This window comes from Pristis pectinata, chromosome 13, assembly GCF_009764475.1.
Source record: "Pristis pectinata isolate sPriPec2 chromosome 13, sPriPec2.1.pri, whole genome shotgun sequence".
Taxonomy (NCBI): domain Eukaryota; kingdom Metazoa; phylum Chordata; class Chondrichthyes; order Rhinopristiformes; family Pristidae; genus Pristis; species Pristis pectinata.
In genome coordinates this window covers 21,044,386-21,065,993 of record NC_067417.1, presented here as the reverse complement: position 1 = coordinate 21,065,993, position 21,608 = coordinate 21,044,386, and the positions used below count along the sequence as shown (strand labels likewise).

Genomic DNA, 21,608 nt, shown 5'->3' with positions numbered 1-21,608 from the left:
ACTGGTTTGTAAACAACAGAATGCTACTTATGTAAAATGAGATGAATAAAAGAAAATTGCTGCATATGCTGGAAGTCAGATTCTTTTTAAAAAAATGCTAGCTATACTCAGCAGGTCAGGCAGCAACAGAAGAGAAAGAGTTGATGTTCATTATTGACGGCCTTTCATGAATAATTGAGCAGTGCCATTCATTCAACAAGTACCACAGCATTCTTTATATACAAGTTATCACGGGGTTATGAAACATCAATTCGTTGTGGTTTTCTGTCTGCTTTTAAACAATGAATGTATTCATACTGTCACTAATGTTCTATTTTTCTGCTTTCATTACTTACTGTAACTATTGTAAGCCTTTTTGTTTTTTACCCTTTAAATATGATTTGGTTATTTAAGTGCAGTCCACCCTTAAATCCTAATTGACAATTTGGATCAGATCACTCCATTTTATCCTCATGAACCACTGGAATTGGGAGTTTTACAAAGTCATGGCTTTCTGTTAACTTCTAATCAACATTTTCAACACTGCTCTAAGGAGGTTATCTTAGTCACAATCAACTAGATATCTAACTAGATATCTTTCAGTAACAGTGTTTTACTGCATCTTTATTGGGACTTTCAACAAAAGTTTTAAATTTTAACTCTATATAAACATATAATTAGGAGCAGGCTTGGGCTCTTCAGTTAGAATGTACCTGATCTGATTGTAATCTTAACTCTATTCCTGCCCCCCCACCCCCCGAAACCTTTTACCCTGTTGCTTATCAAGTATCTATTTACCTCTGCCTTAAAAATATTCCAAGACTGGTTCCACTGCCCTTTGAGGAAGAGAGCTTCAAGGATTCATAACCCTTTGAGAAGAAAATAGCTCATCCAAAAAGATAGAGAGTACACCAATTTAAAACTAATCGCTAATTCCAGATTCTCCTACAAGAGGGAACATTCTGTCCACGTGCACCCTGTCAACACCCCTCAGGATATATATACTTTCATCCTCTCTCACACTTTGAAGCTCCAACAGATAAAAGCTTAACCTGTCCAAACTACTCTCAACACTACCTGCCCATTCCAGGTGTCTCATAAATCTCTGAACTATTTCCAATGCATTAACATCTTTCCTTAAATGAGACCAACACTGTATACAGTACACCAAATGTGGTCTATGTCCTATATAACTAAAGCATTTAACTGAAGCATAACATTTTTGCTAACTTTCCAAATTACTTGCTGTATACTAGTCCTTTGTGAATCATGCCCTAGGATAGCCAGATCCCTCTGCATCTGAGTTCTGCAATCTCTCACCATTTAGATAATGAACTTTTATTTTTTGCCCAAATGGGATTGTTTTCCATATTATGCCTCATTTGCCAGATCATTGCTCACTCACTTACCTATATCCCTTTGTAGCTTCTATGTTCTCTTCACATTTTATTTTTATTTATCTTTGTGTCAGCCTACCTCGCTTTAGGTGCCTTCATTGTAAGTTATTTACAGAAATAATAATGAGCCCAGCCTGGATCCCCGTGGCACAACATTTACTATTTCTAGCCAACCAGAAAAAGATCAATTTCTGATCATTTGGTTTCCTGTTAGCCAGCCAATTTTCTAATGTTGCCAATTGTTACGGACTGGGTTACTATTGGTGAATGTCCCTTTAAGAGAGAGCTAGTGTGTGTGTTGGCGTGGTTACGACAACAGAAGACAAAGGATGTAATGATGTTTTTTGAAGCAGTCAGTCAGAATCAGAGGGGAGAGAGAGTGAGAGACCAGCCTGCCTAGTCTCTATCGATGAACTGTGCCTGTCACTACAATTCACATATGGATTTTTGGAGTAATCCAGATGCATCACAGCCTTGGTATGGCAATTGCTCTGCCCAAGACTGCAAGAAATTACAGGGAGTTATGAACACAGCCCAGTATCACGCAAACCAGCCTCCCCTCCCTTGACTCTGTACTTCCCGCTGCCTCGAGCGAGCAGCCAACATAAAGACCCTTCCTACCCCAGTCATTCTCTCTTTCCCCTCCTCCATTTGGGCAGAAGATACAATAGCTTGGGAGCACATACCACCAGGCTCAAGCACAGCTTCTGTTGTGCTGTTATAAGACTCATGAATGGACCTCTTGTACGCTAAAGATGAACTCTTGATTTCTCAGTCTACCTCGTCATGGCCCTTGCACTTTATTTGTCTACATGCACTGCACTTTCTTTGTAACAGTAACACTCTATTCTGCATTCTGTTATGTTTTCTTTTGTACCTACCTGATGCACTTATGGATGGAATGATCTGTCTGGATGACATACAAAACAAAAGCTTTTCACTGTATCCTGTTTCATGTGACAATAATAACCAATTACCAACTAAACATGGACCAACAGAACTCAAGATTATTCAATTTTCTGATGCTATTTTTTTTCTCTAAAGTATGACTAAGCTCAAATTATAGAGCAAAACAAGACAAAATTTTGTGGTGTTTTAAATTTTCAAAACCTGTTAGGTTATTTTTTTATACAATAGTTAAATTACACTCCTTCTGGGCTAAACTACAAATTTTCCTAAAATGTCGTCATATCCGTTTCCTCTGAACTTTTTTACTTCTTCCTGTTGGTAAGATCTGTATAATACCAAGATTAACCCTTTATATACCATATGTTTTTTAATCTGTTAAAATGGATAAGACTATTAATTTTATTTCATGGAATGTTAATGGCTTAAACAATTTGCTTAAGCGCAACAAGATCTTTAAAGTTTTTCATAGATTAAATGCTTAGATCATTTTTGTTCAGGAGACTCACACCAGGAAGAAAGATAATCAATGTTTTTTTAGATTTTGGAGGGGTCAACAGTTCCATTCAAATTCACAAGCAAAGGTGAAAGGAGTTTCTATTTTTATAGACTCCTCAATTTTGTTTGTTCATCATGAGACAATATCAGACCCAAATGGTAGATTTTTATTAATTACTGGTCTACTTCATAATAAAAAAGTTGTTATGGTTAATGTTTATGCACCCAATGTAGATAACCCTGAATTTTTTAAACATTTGTTTGCATTATTTCCTAATTTAAATGAATACACTGTGATTATGGGTGGAGATTTTAACTGTTGTCTAAACCCTTCGATGGATAGATCTGTGTCAAATCCTACACTTCCAAACAAATCTGCTGTCTTTATTAATTCCTTTTAGTTGAATCCGGAATCTTAGATGTTGGAGATTTCTACACCCAGTTGATAAAGAATTTTCATTCTTTTCTCATATCTACCATTAATTACTCAAGAATTGATTATTTTTTTTATTTGATTGCTCAGATTAGCTCCACTACTACGGACTGCAAATACGATGCAATTGCCATTTCGGATCGTTGCACCATGAGGTTATCAATTAAATTACCAGGTGCTATCCTCTGATGTCAGACAATGGCGATTTAACCCTTCGCTATTACAAGACTTAGATTTAGTCAATTTATAAAGAACAGATTTCATTTTTCTTTTTAACTCTTTTTACTGAAGAAATCTCCAGTGGGATAATATGGGATACGTTTAAAGCATACATCCGTGGTCAAATTATTTCATATTCCGCTGGATTGAAAAAACGAACTAATAATGAACTACGTACATTTAGCTGACCAAGATTTAAAGAAATCGATAAAATATATTCTTTTACTCCTAATCTGGAGCTTTTTTAAAAAGAGAACAGAACTGCAACTACAACCTAGTTATTATTAACATCTTTCAATTGAAAATCTATACTAAAAAAAACAAGTCCAATTTTATATACATGGTGACAAATCTGGTAAATTATTGGCCAACCAATTGAAAGCTACCATATCTAAACATCAGATTAATAAAATTCGTAAACCAGATGGTACCTACACGATAGATCAAGTTCAAATTAACAAATCCTTTCAAGAATTTTATTCTTCTTTATACCAATCAGAATCCCCTGAGGATCCTACTTTAATACATGAATTTTTAAGAGATTTGAAGATTCCCCAGTTACCTTTAAATGAACGCTCTATATTAGGTGCTCCCATTTCGGAGGAAGAAATAAAGAAAGTAATATTTTCAATGACGGATACACAGCTGAATTTTTAAAATCCTCTTCTGATAATCTTGTTCCCTGGTTAGCCAAAATTTTTAAAGATGCCCTATCAGTGGGTAAACTACCACAATCTTTCTATGAAGCAACTATTACTTTAATTCTTAAAAAGGATAAAGATCCCACTGATTGTGCATCTTATAGACCTATTTCTTTATTAAATGTAGATTCCAAAATATTTTCCAAAATAGTGGCCTTTAGATTGGAAAAGGTTCTTCCACAAAATATCTCTGAAGACCAGATAGGATTTATTCAGAATCGTTATCTACATTTTAACATTAGGAGATTAATTAATATTATATATACCCCTTCATCCCAAATTCCAGAATGTGTTGTTTCACTGGATGCTGAAAAGGCGTTTGACAGAGTCGAATGGGAATATCTATTCAGTACACTTCAAAAATTCAATTTTAGTCCTAAATTTATATCTGCGATTAAAATGATTTATTATGCACCTATGGCTTCAATACTTACTAATAATCAAGGATCTCCTTTGTTTAGGCTTTTTCGAGGTACTAGACAAGGCTGTCTGTTAAGCCCTTTATTATTTGATATTGCTTTAGAACCTTTGGCTATTGCATTTCGGGATTCTTCAGATATATGTGGTATTACTCGTGGACAGAAGATTCATAAGGTATCTCTTTATGCAGATGACCTGTTACTTTATATTTCTAATCCAGAGGAATCTATCCCCGCAGTACTATCACTACTAGATCAGTTTAGTGTTTTTTCTGGCTATAGATTAAATTTTAATAAGAGTGAACTTTTTCCATTAAAGATGCAAATTCCAATTTATAGCCAATTACCTTTTAGATTGGTAACTGACTACTTTATGTATTTAGGTATTAAAATTACGAAGAGACATAAGGATTTATTTAAAGCTAATCTACTGCCTTTAATTGACCATGTTAAACAATTATTTACTAAATGGTCCCCACTGTCTCTATCATTGGTAGGCCGAATTAATGCGGTTAAGATGACTATTTTACCAAAATTTTTATATTTATTTCAAGCGATTCCAACTTTTGTTCCAAAATCTTTTTTTGACACTATTGATTCTAAAATTCTTTCATATATTTGGCAGAATAAAAACCCAAGGCTAAGTAAGAAATATTTACAAAAACTAAAAAAGGATGGTGGTATGGCCTTGCCTAACTTTAGATTATATTATTGGGCAATCAATATTAGATATTTAATTTTTTGGACACAAGATTCAGATGTAATTCAATGCCCCAAATGGGTACACTTTGAATCCCAATCAGTACTTGAATTTCATTAGTTTCTATTTTAGGAGCTCCACTCCTTTTTGCACTTACCAAATTAAGTAAACTTATAATTAACCCAATCGTTAAACATACAATTTCGTAAATTTTTTGGATTGAATAAATTTAATCTATCAAGTCCCATTCAATCTAATTTTTTCTTTTATCCATCTAGAACTGACTCAGCTTTTTCCATATGGAAAAGGAAGGGAATAGTATGTTTCCATGATTTATTCATTGATAACTGTTTTTCATCTTTTCAACAATTGTCTAACAAATACAATTTGCCTAGATCACACTTTTTTCGATATTTGCAAATTAGAAATTTTTTAAAAGCTACTTCACCCTCTTTCCCCACACCTTACAAAACTGAAATTACGGAAAAAATTTTTGGTTTTAATCCTTGTCAGAAGGGCTTGATAGCAATAATTTATGATTTAATTATGAAAATTCGTTCAGAACCACTGGACAAAATTAAGAATGAATGGGAAAGTGAACTCCAGACATCTATACCTACAGAGACTTGGAAGAAAATTCTTCATTTAGTTAATACATCTTCAATGTGTGCCAGACATTCTTTGATACAGTTTAAGGTAGTTCATAGGACCCATATGTCAAAAGAGAAGCTAGCTCATTTTTATCAACATATAAATCCTATATGTGACAGATGTAAATCGAATGTGGCTTCTTTGACACATATATTTTGGTCCTGTCCTCTTTTGGAAAAATATTGGAAGGATATTTTTAACATTATTTCAAATGTATTGAAGATTGATTTACAACCTCATCCTATCACTGCAATTTTTGGCTTACCAAGGATAGAAACTGGCCATCTATCGGCCTCCGATAACCGTATGATTGCCTTTGTTACATTAATGGCCAAACGATCCATTTTGCTTAAATGGAAGGATCCAATACCCCCTACTACTTTTCAATGGTTCTCTCAAACTATATCATGTTTAAACTTGGAAAAAATTAGGAGTGGTACTGTTGATCCTTCGCTTAAATTTGAGGAAGTTTGGAGTCCATTTATTCAATATTTTTACATGATATAGATCCCCTTATAATAACCTCTCAATTTAGAGGAATGGAGTTGATGATATAATATTGCTCTGTTTCTATTGAGAAATTTTAGTCCAGTTTTTTTTTCTGTTTTTTAAAATTTTTTTTTCTTTAGTTTAGTTTGGTTTGATATATTGTTTATAATTTTTTTTTATTGTTTTGGGTTTTTTTTCTTTTTTTTATATTTTATAATAAATCTTTTTCTTTTATATTATATTTATTTACTAACAGATCATTGGATCTACAGATTTTTTTTATACTCTATTGTTCTTTATGATTATCCATGTCATGATTGTTCTCCTGATCTCTTTGTATTACATGTATAAACATTGATATATTAATCTATTAATTTGAAAACTAATAAAAAGATTGAAAAAGAAAAATTACACTCACCACTGCAAACTTCCTTCATCTTCATTTAATATTTTTAAATTTAACTTGTACTTTTCTCCCCTAACAAACAAATGGTATATTTTAACTAAACAACTTCTGCAAGTAGAATATGCTAGTAATACACATTCTAAAAGTATCACCTTGTTCAGAAGGTTTTATTTTCCATTAGTCATGTTCAATGTAGCCACTGAATAATACATAGAAAGTTGATTTATTTTCACATTCAAAAGAAGCTAAATATAAGCAATATTATATTTAGAACCAAAAAATATTTTGAAGAAATAATGCATGCATCTCCATAGATTATGTAGTTACGATTTTTTTTTGGAAGTTGTTTGTTTAAAAATGTATATTGTACAGGTGTGAGGGACATTAAGTAGGATTAATAGTAACAAAGATTAGATAAAAAAAAGTTAATCATTTCCTGAATTGTAAGTTTTCTGCTTGTTGGAATTCTCCAGATATCATAACAGCAAAATGCCTACACAAGGCTTTGTATTTACATACCTATGTGCTGTTTTGCTTATAAGTGGAAGATGTCAAAAATCTGAATCAATGAGCAGTTCAAGTGGATCTGTCATATTTCATGGTGCTAATCAATATGACTTCTCTATCGTCGTTGACGGTGGTGGACAGGAATGTTTCTGGCAGTATGCAGACCAAAAAGGCTACTTTTACTTCAGTTATGAGGTAGGATCTTGCAATTCATTTCTTACTATGTCAGTTTATATTTATATTTAAAAAGAATAGCTGAGAAGTTATAAGAAATCTACTTGTAACTGATTAAAATTCTCTAATTGGATATTTCAGCATGCTACAAATATTGGGAAAGATGATTACTGGATTGGTTGTAACTTTTATCATATTATGTAAAAATACTTATCAACTTACTGCTGAGAAATTCTCTCTGACACATAAACAACATTATTATATAGAAATTGTTATAAAGTTGAAGTCATGGAAAAAGAGGAACTCTCAGTTTCATCAAATGCCACAGTTGGTCACAGGCAGCAATGTTATCGAGAGCTATTGCTTTTAATTTGCATCTGTAATTCAGGTCTTTTCGACCAAGACAATCATGGGGTAAGTGCTGCTTGGAGGCATTACTGACACTTTCCATCATTTTGGCAATGAATGAAAGGAGATTAATGGGATACTGATTGGATTTATCCTGCATTATGTGGACAGCACACGGATAGACAGTTTTCCATTTTAACTAGTAGATGCCAATGTTGTCATTGTACTAAAGGGAAGCTGAGATCACCAGAAATATGTGGTAGATATGGTTTAAAAACTCTAGACTGACCTAAATGCCTGCCATTATTAAATCTTAATTTGCTTTAATTGTTACAGTAACCTGGAATCAACCACCTTAACTTTTTATCTTTCTTAAACTTACCCATCACAATCCTGAATTTATGTGGTCCTTTAGTCAACATATATCCAAAGGCTACAATTCTATATGTAGGAGTATATTTGGCTGTTGCTTGACATCTGTGGAACAACTCTTCAAACTTTGTCCTATCGAAGACATCAATAAGAGTGGATTGCCTGGTTTATGTCTACCTTCATTGTGCCCTGATTTAAGATATCTTTATTAGGCACATGTACATCAAAACACACAGTGAAATGCATCTTTTGCGTAGAGTGTTCTGGGGGCAGCCTGCAAATGTCGCTATGCTTCTGGTGCCAACATAGCATGCCCACAACTTCCTAACCCATAAGTCTGTGGAATGTGGGAGGAAATCGGAGTACCCGGAGGAAACTCACGCAGACATGGGGAGAACGTACAAACAGTGGCCGGCATTGAACCCAGGTTGCTGGCGCTGTAATAGCATTACGCTAACCACTACACTACTGTGCCTGCCTTCTACACTACTGGTCAAGTGGTTCTGTCCAGTTGTATTCCTGCTATTGTTTGTGGCATTTGATAAAACTGAATCTCCTTGCCAAACAGACTGCAGTGGCCCAACTGAGATTTCACAAAATCTAAAATTGTTATGGTCACATTTACTAAATTTGGCTTTTATCATCATGTTTTTAAAAATAAAATTAATTTCAATCCTCAGACTGGTCTGGTAGGATTTAAATTCATTATCCTGACCTCCATATTATCAACGCAATATTAAGAGAAAAACTGCAGATGCTGAAAATCTGAAATAAAAACAAGAAATGCAGAAAATTCTCAGTCAGTCGGGCAACATGCACTGCACTAATAACTTGGTTTATTTTGCATTTTGCTTTTTTTCCCTTAACAAATATTATACTGTGAGGTAGTATTTTTTTTAAGATTCTGAGTATGTGAAGTATGTCATACCTGTAACTCAGTTAAATGTGGAATAACACAGATCCATCCATAGTTACAATTTAGTAATGACTGCACATGTATTTTTGAAGGATTATTAATTCTATAATCAGTATAATACACTATGTAATAAAGCATCTTATAAATTTGAAACAACACTTTTTAAAATCTTATTCCTAGGTTCAATGGGTAATGGGACTACAGAAAGACAGAACCATCACTGCCACAATTAATGCACCCGATGGAGGTTTGATAGACACATCTAGTGAAACAAGTGGACAAATCAACTTCAAAACAACTCAGTCGGGTATGCTCTGTAATTTTATTTCAAGCAATGGTACCAGTGAGAAGATGGGGATTTTGCTCTGGCTCCTGCATTCTGACTCCCATGCTCCCTTTCATCTTGCAGGGCCCCAGTCCTGCACTCCTATTCAACTCACAGGGGCCCCCTTTTCCCACGGTCTCTTCAAACTGATTCCTGTTTCCCACACTCCCTATAAACTTATTTACACTGCCTTGCAGGTCATTCTTAAAACGTAAGTTTTCCCTAAGAATTTGGTTAACTCCTGCAAATTTCTCCTTTTTCTCTTTTTAAATATTTTAAAGCTATGGTATAAATCCAAGTGCAAGCTGTTAATAATGCACAGAATGGTTAAAATACAATTTTATTTAATGAACTATCATAATTTGTTTTTTCAGGTTTTTATCAACTTTGCTTGAACAACTTCTTGTCACACTTTGGATCAAAGCAGATCTTTATTAGTTTTGGAACTTACTATGATTTTGATGAAGAAAAGGAAACAGTAAATAAAGTAAATGTTCATCTGAATGACACAGTGTCAGCTATTCAGGTTAGAAACATTTATCAGATTAAGTTATTAATGAGTATTTGATGATTAATTAGATGAAAAACACTATGTTGCTGGAGGAACTCAGCAGTTCAGGCAGCATTGTGGAGAAAAGCAGGCGGTCAACGTTTCAGGTCAGGACCCATCTTCAGGACTGAAGATAGGAAAAGGGGAGATCCAATGTATGGGAGGGAAAAGCAGAGCAGTGATAGGTGGACAAAAGGGGGGAAGTGGGGTGGGCACAAGGTGGTGATAGATTGATGCAGGTAAGGGATGATGGGAGACCAGATCCACAAAGAGATGGGTCAAAGGTAAGGGGAAAAAAAAGTTGAAAAAAGGAGGCTAGGAAAGGGAAGAAGAGAAGCATGGTTGGGGGGGGGGGGGGGAAGGGGAGGTTGTGGGGAAGTGGGGTGGGGATTACTTGAAGTGGGAGAATTCAATGTTCATGATGTTATGCTGCAAGGTTCCAAAGTGGAAAATGAGGTGCTGTTCCTCCAGTTTGCACTTGGAATTCTCCTGGCGGTGGAGGAGGCTGAGGATTGGTATTTCAGTGATAGTATGGGAGGGGGTGTTGAAGTGACTGGCAACGGGGAGATGTAGATTGCGGTTACAGACAGAGGTCAGGTGTTCTGTGAAACGGTCACCTAGTCTGTGTTTGGTCTCGCCAGTGTAGAGGAGGCCACACTTATAGTCATAGAGCAATACAGCATGGATACAGGCCCTTCAGCCTCATGAGTCCATGCTGACCAAGGTGCCCACCCAGCTAGTCCCAATTTCCTGTGTTTGGCCCAAATCCCTCTAAGCCCCGTCCCTCCATGTACCTATCCAGGTGCTTCTTAAATGATACTATTGTACCTGCTTTAACCACTTCCTCTGGCAGCTCATTCCATATACTCACCGCCCCCTCCATGAAAAAGTTGCCCCTCAGGTCCCTTTTAAATCCTTCCCCTCTCACCCTAAATCTATGCCCCCTAGTTCTGGACTCCCCTACCTTGGGGATAAGGCTGTTACCATCCACCTTATCTATGCTTCTCATAATTTTAAACACTTCTATAAGGTCACCCCTCATTCTCCTATGTTCCAAGGAATAAAGACCTAGCCTGGCCAATCTCTCCCTATAACTCAGGCCCTCTAGTCCTGGCAACATCCTCGTAAATCTTTTCTGCACTCTTTCCAGTTTAACCACATCTTTCCTATAACAGGGTGATCAAAACTGTAGACAGTACTCCAAGTGCAGCCTCACCAATGACTTATACAACTGCAACATAATGTCCCAATTCCTATACTCAATGCTCCGACTGATGAAGGCCAGCGTGCTAAACGTCTTTTTCACCACCTGTCTACCTGTGACACCGCTTTCAACGAACTATGCACTTGTTATGGCATACTCCATAGGTTTTGTTAGTCCACCCAATTAACAACCATTTGCAAAAGCTGCTTTCCTCTCTTCTCTCTGCTCCTCAACTTCTTGTGCCCACCCACCACCACTCCACTCCCCTCACACCACCCAGCCAAGGTCTGAGTTTGTCTGCATAACCTGAAACTGTGCAGCCTCAGAGGGAGTGACCTTCAAGGAATTATAATTCTTCTCTTGCATAACTACCCTTGAAGACCCTGTGAAAAATTAGATAAGAATTTGAATGATCAAGGTTTAAAGGAGTTTTCCTATATGCATGATCATGGTTCACTTGGTGCTGAAGATATTATCTACTGCATGTTAAGCATTGCATGACATGCAGCAGATAATATTTAAATATATCACCAAGAGGGAACTGGAGACCCACACCTTTGATGGCCAAATAGCTTCAGATGCTATTAATGTCCAGCACTTCTACTGCAGCTGTCAATTTGGAAATAATTGGAGGGCTGCTTCCGGTTTTCTGTTCTGGTGTAGGGTCCTGATGCAGGGTTTTAACCTGAATCATTGACAATTCTTCCCCCCACCCCCCACAGATGCTGCTCAACCTACTGAGTTCCTCCAGCAGATTGTTTGTTTCCAGATTCCAGAGTCTCTGGTTTTCTGTTCCTGCCTGCATCATGTTCCAAACAGATGACTTATTCTGGCTTCTTGGAGCACCGAATGCAGTAGAATATATTAAGGGAGGTGCAGGTGAATCTCTGTCTCACCTGAAAGGACTGTTTGGGTCCCCGGATGGAGGTGGTGTAGGGGCAGGTGTTACAACTATGGTGGGGGAAATGGAAAATTCCTGGGGTGGGAGCAGGATGGATGGGGGGTGGGGGGGAGGTGAGGAGTGAACTAGGGAGTCGCGGAGAGAGTGGTCCCTGTGAAAGGCAGAAAGGGGTGGGAAGGGGAAGATGTGCTTGGTGGTGTGGGCACCTCCCTTAATATCCAGGGACCAAAACAGTCCTTTCAGGTGAGAGAGAGATTCACCTGCACCTCCCTTAATATCATCTACTGCATTCAGTGCTCCAAGTGTGGCCTCCTCCAGATTGGTGAGACCAAACACAGACTAGGTGACTGTTTTGCAGAACACCTGCGCTCTGTCCATAATAGCAATCTGCACCTCCCCATTGCCAGTCACTTCAACTCCCCCTCCCACTCCATCACAGATATGTCAGTCCTCGGCCTCCTTCACTGCCAGGAGAATTCCAAGCGCAAACTAGAGGAACAGCACCTCATTTACCAACTTGGAACCTTGCAGCCTAATGGCATGAACATTGAATTCTCCCACTTTAAGTAACCCCCACGCTCCACCTCCCCCACCCCCATCGTGCTTCTTCTCTTCTTCCCTTTCCTAGCCTCTCTTTCAACTTCTTTTTTCCTCCTTTCTCTCCTTACCTTTGACCCATCCCCCTGGTGGATCTACTCTCCCCTCCTCCCCCGCACCTGCCTATCACTATCTCTTACCTGCATCTACCTATCACCACCTTGTGCCCAACCCGCCTCCTGCCTTTGTCCATCTTTCACTGCTCTGCTTTTCCCTCCTATATATTGGGCTTCCCCTTTTCCTATCTTCAGTCCTGAAGATGGGTCCTGACCCGAAACGTTGACCACCTGCTTTTCCCCACAGATGCTGCCTAGCCTGCTGAGTTCCTCCAGCAACATTGTGTTTTTCATCTAGATCCCAGCATCTGCAGTCCTTTGTTTCTCAAGTATTTGTACTAATTTACTCCTCTCCTTCAAAGCACAATGTTGTTATTGTGATTTGGTATGTTATCTTCCTGCCCTGATTAGTTGAGCATGTATATTCCTTGTTGAGTGTGCGACTGACTTGTGCAGCAAAATTGTGCTAACTAGGACAATTTTAATAGAATAGCCTTGCATTTACTAACAATGGCAAAGGGATACTCATTATGAATGGAAACAACAGCAATTTTATGGCAAAAAAGAATTTTGGAATACTTATTGTCTAACTTAGGTATTTGAGCTAAAACATGAATTGGAAATTTGTTGGTTGCATCGACTCTTTTTGGGCAAACTGTTCAGTAAAAATGCACATTTAACCTTCAATACCTTAAGCTATAAGCACCAACTGGAAAAACTTGTATAGGTTGGGACAAAACTTGCCACTTAAGACTACTCTGATGTGAAAACAAACACATGGATTTTGAAACAAACTTTTGGACCATATGCTTGGATTGGAAAAACAAATGCAAAGTAGTGAATGCAGGATTATTCTCCTGGGGAGCTGGAGGTGGGGGGAAATCAAAGTTTCACATTGGAATCCTACATTTTGTTTCATGTTAATAACTTTGAAATGTTATAATTAATAGATTTTTAACTTAAAAATTAAAGTAGGATTTAGATTTTCAATATGTAAACCAGATTAACACTTTTTCAAAATAAATGCCACCACATCTAATTTCCCACAAACATAGAAATGAACAATACATCTTTGCACCCAAATCACAGAGACGTTGACATAGCATTTGTGATGAAAACAATACTGAGGCTATCAGTACTATATTGGATTAAATCTAACAGCAACTACTGACGCCTGCACATGTGTTGTTAAATGCAGAAATCATTTGCTGCCGTTAGGTACGCTCTGTTACTCCACGTGGTTTGCTGTTGCAGGGCTCACTTAGAGACTTGATATTGAAATTACAGCAATAGTCCCACACTAAAATTGTCTTTAAAAAAAATCATAACTCGGAATTCACTGAGAAAGTTACTTCATAATGGCACGATGGATACTGCTAAATAATCTCTCACCCTGAGAAATTATTTTATGAATGTGGAGCTTCATTCCTTCAGAAGTTGGTATTGGGGATTTAAAACAAGTTCTTTTTTTAGTTTTTCTATCTGTCTCTTTGATCATGCTCTTCCCATCTAATCTGTATTTCCAATCTTTATTTCACTTACTGTATACCATTTTAATCTAGTTTCTACTTACTGTTTTATACATCCTGGATTGAACTCTGCATGTCTTAAGTCAAGGTTTTTCAATGGATTGCAGAGCCTTTCTGTTGCTTGTCCTGCTTGTGTATGTCATAAACTTTAATGACAGACTCACGAAGAGTCCTCATTCACCCATCAGTAACATGAATAGGGAATCTAGTTCTTTGCCACTGAGAGCAAAATTCAGGCCATTATATTCAGTTTAAAGCCTATGGTAGCCATCCAAAATAAATATTTTTTTTTACCTGGAAAACTAAAGCTGCTGTTACTACAACAACTTGTTTTAAAGAAGACTTTCTTTCAGTAAAATGGAGATATCAACAACATCAGTTTTACTCTGAAAATATAGGCAAATGTGGCAGAAGCTTTGCATAGAACAAGATCTCATAAATAGGAATCAAATTGCTGAACATATTTTGGTAATGTTGGTTGAAGGAATGAAGGATGTATGCACATTGTAAGAATTGTCTACTTCTGTTTGATTAGTGGCATGAATTCATTCAGAATCCACCAGAACCATCAGAGAAAGTTTGGTTCAATGTCTCAAATTAAGCCGAGCAGTTCTATCAATTCAGCAATTCAATATAAATCCTGATTCTGTGCTCAAAATCTAAAAACCCAATGCCTCTTTATTAGCTGGACAACCATGCTATATTTATGCCGATTGTGGTATACGTGTGGAATAAAAATCCAACCACAGAAAACTGAATTGAGATATTCTGTTTATATCATCTCTGGGATCTAACCAATTTTGTGGATTTGTAAAGCATCAAATTGCCTCAACACAAAACAACACACTGACAAGGTCTGTTTTCCAGAGCACATTGTAGTGCACTAGAGATTTTCATCAAACCTAATAGCCAGAGCGATTCAGATCCATGGACATAAGAATTGTCCTGTCCACAAAAAACAATAAATGCAATCTCACCAATAACAAGCCCATTAGTGTACTCACAATCAATACCAATGTAATGAAAGGATTCCGTAACAGTTATCAAATGGCACTTACCCATCAATGGTCTGCTCACTCTACCCACTTTTGGAAGATTTGACCTCTGATCTCATTATAGTGTTGGTCAATGTGGTCAAGAGAGCTGAACTCCATTTAGCGTCCCATCCCACACCTTAGACATTCACTTTCTCCACCATTAATGCACCTTGGGTGCAATGTGTGTACCCTCTACAACGCGAGCTGCAGCAGCTCTTCAATACTTCCCAATACTGATGGAGTAGCTTAGCCAAACAGATTTTAGTAGTTCAAGAAGGTGACTTATCACCACATGCTCGAGGATACCTTTTCCCCCTTTCCTCACCACAGGGACACTGATATCAAGCAACACATGAAAGAGGAACTCAGCAGGTCAGGCAGCATCTTTGGAGGGAAATGAACAGTTGACAATTCGGACAATTTGTACCTGTCCTGATGAGGGGTCTTGGCCTGAAACGTCAACTGTTCATTTCCCTCCATAGATGCTGCCTGACCTGCTGAGTTCCTCCAGCATTTTTCAGTGTTGCTCCAGATGCCCAGCATCTGCAGTCTTTCTTGTCTCTGATGTCATGTTTCAACTGCTTTTTGCCAGAGACTATTAACTTAGCATAGTCTGGGAATCAGCACAATGGTTTTTAACAAGATAGGAGTTTTTATCTATTGCAATAGTGTTTATGCCACATATGTCCATGTTCAACTCCTTCTGTGTTATTTTATGCATTGTATTAATTTCAGATAGGTATCTTTATTCATTACATCAACCATCATTTTAAAATATTATGTCTTGTGCCAAATTTAACATTTTTTCCCCCAACATTTTTCCCACAGGAAACAACTATCGAATTGCAGAACTATGTTTTCCATATGTGGAGATACTATAATTTTGCCAGGATGCATAAAGGAGCTGATTACTTTGCTGCACTCGCACTCAGCAATTATGTATACCGGTGGTCATTTACCCAGAGTGTAGTCATTGTTTTCTCTGGTGTTTTACAGCTTTACTTTCTGAAGCAGCTGTTTGCTGTGAGAGGCATCACCACAAATGAAAAGCCTAGATGCTAGGCGCAATTTTTAATTTGGCTTTGTCCTTTCATCTAATGTTTGTTTTTGTAAAGATCTCACAAAATTCATTGAAACATTAACTAAATCTATTTTAGCTTCACAATACAAAGTTGATTTACTAGAATACACAAAAAAAAGCTAAATACACCTTCTTGAAATCTATAACATCATAGATATACAAATCTGCCAATTTTTGATTACATTCAAGCTTCAAAAATGATTCACTTTTTGGATACCTCACCACCAAATCTGGACGGATCAGGTATAACAAGCAAAATGTTTATTTATCTTTTTGCTTCTTGTGGTTTCCATTTCCTGTTTTTTTCAGATTCAAATTTAAACTCTGCTTAGATTTTTCAAAATCTTAAGATATTCATTGGCTGATTTCTGACATATTTATTCATGATATAGTACATATTGTATTTTAAATGAAGGTAACTCATAGCCTTTGTTCACGGTAGTGTAGTGATTAGCGTAACATTATTACAGCGCCAGCAACCCGGGTTCAAATCCGGCCACTGTCTGTAAGGAGTTTGTATGTTCTCCCCATGTCTGCGTGGGTTTCCTCTGGGTGCTCCGGTTTCCTCCCACATTCCAAAGACGTACGGGTTAGGAAGTTGTGGGCATGCTATATTGGCACCAGAAGCGTGGTGACACTTGCGGGCTGCCCCCAGAACACTCTATGCAAAAGATGCATTTCACTGTGTGTTTCGATGTACATGTGACTAATAAAGATATCTTATCTTATTTGGACTGAATGATTGGAAGTCTGTATCAAGTGGTGTACCACAGAGATTGATACTGGGACTTTTGTTGTTTGCATTAAATACAATGACTTGGATGAGAATGTAGGGGTTATAATTAGTAAGGTTGCAGAGACACGAAAGTAGACAGCAAAGGAGGTTGTCTAAGGATCCAGAAGGACATAGATCATTTGGAAAGTTGGGCGGGGCAGTGCAGATGGAATTTAATCCAGCAAGTGTGAGGTAATGCACTTTGGGGAGTCAAATTCCAGTAGGATAACATAGAGTAAATGAAAGGGACCTTAGGAGTGTTGATGTACAAAGAGACCTTGGGGTGCAAATCCATAGCTCCCTGAAAGTGGTGACACAGGTGGATAGGGTAGTGAAGAAGGCACTTGGTAGGCTTACCTTCACAAGTTAGGCATTGAGTATGAGAGTTGAGATATCATGTTGCAGCAGTACAAGATACGTTGGTTAGACCACACTTGTAGTATTGTGTACAGTTCTGCCTGCCACATTACATAAAGTATGTGATAGCAGTAGAGAGAGTGCAGAAGATAATCACCAGGATGTTGCCTGGAATGGAGGGTTGTAGTTAAAAGGAGAGATTGGATAAAATCGGTTTATTCTCACTGGAACATAGGAGTGACCTTATTGAGGTTTATGAAGTTATAAGGGGTATAGATAGGACAGATAGTTAGTGTCCTTTTCTCAGGGCAGGGGAGTTTAAATCTAGATGGTGCAGGGTTAAGGTGAGAGGAGAAAATTTTATAGGAGGGGTAAGATTTTCCACATAGAAGGTGGTGGTTATCTGGAATGAGGTGGCAGACAGAGACAATTGCAAAGTACTTAGATAGGAAAGACATGGGGGGGGGGGATATAGGCCAAATGCAGGAAAATGGTAGGTACATTAGATAGGCACCTATGTGCTATTGTACGTTATCACCAATGATAATGTACAAAAGCATTGATAGACATCAAGGTCAGCATGGACAAAGTGGGCTGAAAGGGCCCATTTCTATGCTTCCCTTCTGAGTCTCAGCACTATTCCTAGACTATCTTCAAAGCTATTAAGAATTTTGTATTTCAATAAGATTGCCTGTCACTTTTTTTTAAAATCTTGACTGACATTTTGCATTCATTATATTTGTATTACCTTAAAACACCTGGAAGTGTAAGGTGTAAAAGATTAATACAGTGTGTGGGAAAACTGTGAATGGCCATTTTCTTTAAAAAGCCATGTTGTGATATGTAAGAAATAAAATGGTACTATGAGTGATAGGTTTGACACTCTAGTGAGATCGATGTGGATTTCTAACCTAACTGTGCGAAATGGCTCAAGGCAGGAATGAAAAGCACATACTTTGTTCTCTCAATGCCAAAAACTAAACATCTCTCCCTTACCATTGAATTTCTGTAAATATCATTTTGAGCTTCTAAAGCTCTTATTTGCTAGGTCATGAATTGGTTCAATTTTCCACACTTTCCCTTGGGTATGCGTAGTATTGAGAGTGATTTCATTTAAAAATCGTGCCAATAAATAACTTCCAGGCTAAAGTCCCATGTACTTGAGGGTTCGCTGGAGAACCATTCTGCAAGTGACCTACTCACCAAAGACTGGTTTCCTAATTAGATATAAAAACAGAAAAGCCTATAGATACACAGCAGGCCATGCAGCAGAGATAAACAAAGTTAATGTTTCAGGTTGATGACTTTTCATCATAAGAAATATGACTGGTTGGAAACTGATGACTAATCTCCCTCTGTCAAACATCTCGTAGATTGCTTTTATGGACAAAGAATTTTTCCAAATGACAAAATTTTCAAAATTATAAGGTAAGTAAGAGAAGTATCTTAAATATCCTTGACAGCAAATCAGAAGAGGAAGACCATCAACAATGATAATGTATTGTTTTAGAATCTATATAAGCACAAGAGGAAGGTCCATAGGAAATGAATTTGAAGTTAGAGGAGGATGAATATGTTCCCATAAATGAAAAGTGGGAATTCCAAAATTTGGACCTCATGGATATCAAGGAACATGCAGGCTAAGATAAGGCAAAGGAAATGGCCAATGCCAAATCCAGAGAGAACTCAATACTGCAAAAGCCATGAGATAACAGAAGATCCAGAGATGAAGTTTAAAAAACTAAACTAGGAAGGCAAAAAAAGGCATAGGAAAGGACATTGTAAATAAAATCAAGGAAGACCTAAAGATATTTCACAAACATATGAAGTCAACAAAAATCTTAAAGATCAAACCAATAATCTCTGGAAGCAAAAGACATGTTTAGTTCAAAATGAAACCTTTATACTTCATGAAGAGAAGATGATACAGATATTGACATTAAGGTAGAAAAAAAAGGCAAAATATTGGAAACAAGAAGCTTAAAAAAGGTTATATTTAAGCACATAGCATCTTCAGTAGTGGCTAAATCACTAACTCCAGATGAAAGATAACCCAGGGTCTTAAAAGCAAAGGAAGAAATAGTGCATGTTTTTTTTGGTCATAATTCATTCCTCTTTGGCGTAAGAGGACTTGTTCGGCCGCTAATGTGATTTGTTTATTAAAAAAAAGGGATATCACAGAGTAACTATAGGCCAGTCAACCTAAAATTTGTACTGGCAAATTATTGAAAACAATTCTGAGGCACAGCATAAATTATTCTCCTTCAACAGAAAAGCCCCCACTGCCAAAAAAAAATCCATCAGTATCTTTAAAAGATGAACAAAGATTTTGGGTTTAATTTGTCAGCAACATGTACAGAATGTGACATATCAAAAGTTCTTAAGCACATTATCAAAAAAATACCTGTTTAAACCTGCTTGGAAGATTATCCAGTAACCTAGGTCCTTTATCAAGCACCCTTGGATAACCACTGAAACACATTTCATTTAATAGCCAGAATCATTGATCTGGAGTTTGAAGCCATTGTGGCTGACATTCTTTAAAAATAATTTTCCATTCATCACTGTGAGAAACTTTTTTAATTACTGATATGTAAAATGCATTGCTGCACAAATTATTTCTGTATTTGCACTGTAAATTCTTTCATTCATAATGTTTGAGAGTGCATTTAAATAGATGAAGGAATGTCAAAACACTGGCCTGCTGACAACAGTATTTATAATCAACACAGACGTGTAGAAGGATTACCAGGATGCCTTCTTCAATGGTAAAATTTCTTGTTCAACAGCACAAAATAAAGGATGGATGTTTAAGTATCTCATTTCTCAAATGTATCCAGTAGTTTCCAACAAGTGACACTTTGAAAAATATACCCAAATCTTACTAAAACAAAATGCATATGATGAAACAATAGCAAATATTCTTTTCCATTCTCTAAACAATTCACTCATAAAATACGTTCGTAATAGTAAAGTTAATTCCAACATGATTTTTAAAACTTTTTTTGGCAGTCATTCTTTTATGATTAATTTTCTGTATTTAGTTTTGTTTTATTGAGCAGAATTTTCATTAAATTTGCTTGTATATCATTAATAAAGGTTTAAATAAATATCAAAATATACAACTACGTAAAAAAATCTGACCATTATATATCGGGAACGTAAATGGAAAGTATTTTTTTTAAAGTCAGATCTCTAACACTTGCATTTTCCCTTAATCCTGTACATCCACTTTCAAAAGTGAGATTATGATCGTGAACGTGCACATAATAAACTTATTCAAATACGAGGGAGATTCAGTTTCCTCATTCATCCTAAAGGGTAACAATTTATGCAGATTATTTGAGTATTGAACGATGTCCACAAATGAATATTATGTTACCATGTTAACAAGAACACTACCAAAGAACAGATCACATTAACTACGTGAATGTTATGAATTCCCTAGAGGAAGATCATCAAGTTCTTCCAGTGTCTTGATCAACATCCGCCCCACAACCAATATTACCAAAACAGATTTCTTTTCTGTTTTGGGAATCTCAATGAATACAATGTTTTGACATCATGTTCTCTCACTGTTTCTAATTGTTCCATAATCTCTGCCCTACTTCATAATTTACAGGTTTCTGGACAGATTGACCAATAGTCTACCAATTGAAACCAGATTCCGCTTTTGCTGCTGTTTTGTCGATTTAGTAGCGGCACCCGCACCTCAAAAGTAATCCAATTATTATGAAACACTTTAACTCCACCCAAAAATCTTTGTAAGATGATTTCGAAATCAACACTGTTTATAATATGTTGCAAGAAAAGGATACATCAACATTTGTTACATTTTTTAAATGACAGAAAGGCAAGCTCCGTTCTAAACAAGTCAGCCTTGGCACTCCCCAATAGTGTCACAGTTAAACTTCTCCACCTTAGTCGACAAAACGTCCACAGGTTCAACCATCCGTTGCTATGCCGCGGCAGTACTTCCGGTCAGCTGACCGTTTTCGCATGACGGTATTGGAGGAGGCGGAAGTGGAAGCGGCAGCTGAGGTAACATCGGAGGCCCCTACCAATTGAGGTGAAAAATTAA

General features: G+C 36.9%; 2 protein-coding genes across 4 annotated transcripts in view; both read left to right on the top strand.

The window, feature by feature from the left end:
* Positions 1 to 7,287: 7,287 nt before the first annotated feature.
* On the top strand, positions 7,288 to 21,595 carry tmed6 (transmembrane p24 trafficking protein 6). Its single transcript, XM_052028691.1, has 5 exons — positions 7,288 to 7,500; positions 9,296 to 9,422; positions 9,815 to 9,966; positions 16,143 to 16,337; positions 21,452 to 21,595. Exons 1-5 carry the CDS (start codon positions 7,288 to 7,290, stop codon positions 21,593 to 21,595), a joined length of 831 nt encoding a protein of 276 aa, XP_051884651.1.
* Positions 21,527 to 21,608, top strand: part of wwp2 (WW domain containing E3 ubiquitin protein ligase 2) — a 152,329-nt gene continuing 152,247 nt past the window's right edge. For 2 of the 3 annotated variants that reach the window (XM_052028733.1, XM_052028729.1), the window contains exon 1: positions 21,527 to 21,596. The gene's annotated coding sequence lies outside the window, so the exon portion shown is untranslated. The remainder of the gene's footprint in view (positions 21,597 to 21,608) is intronic. The other variant, XM_052028731.1, reaches the window with a different exon arrangement.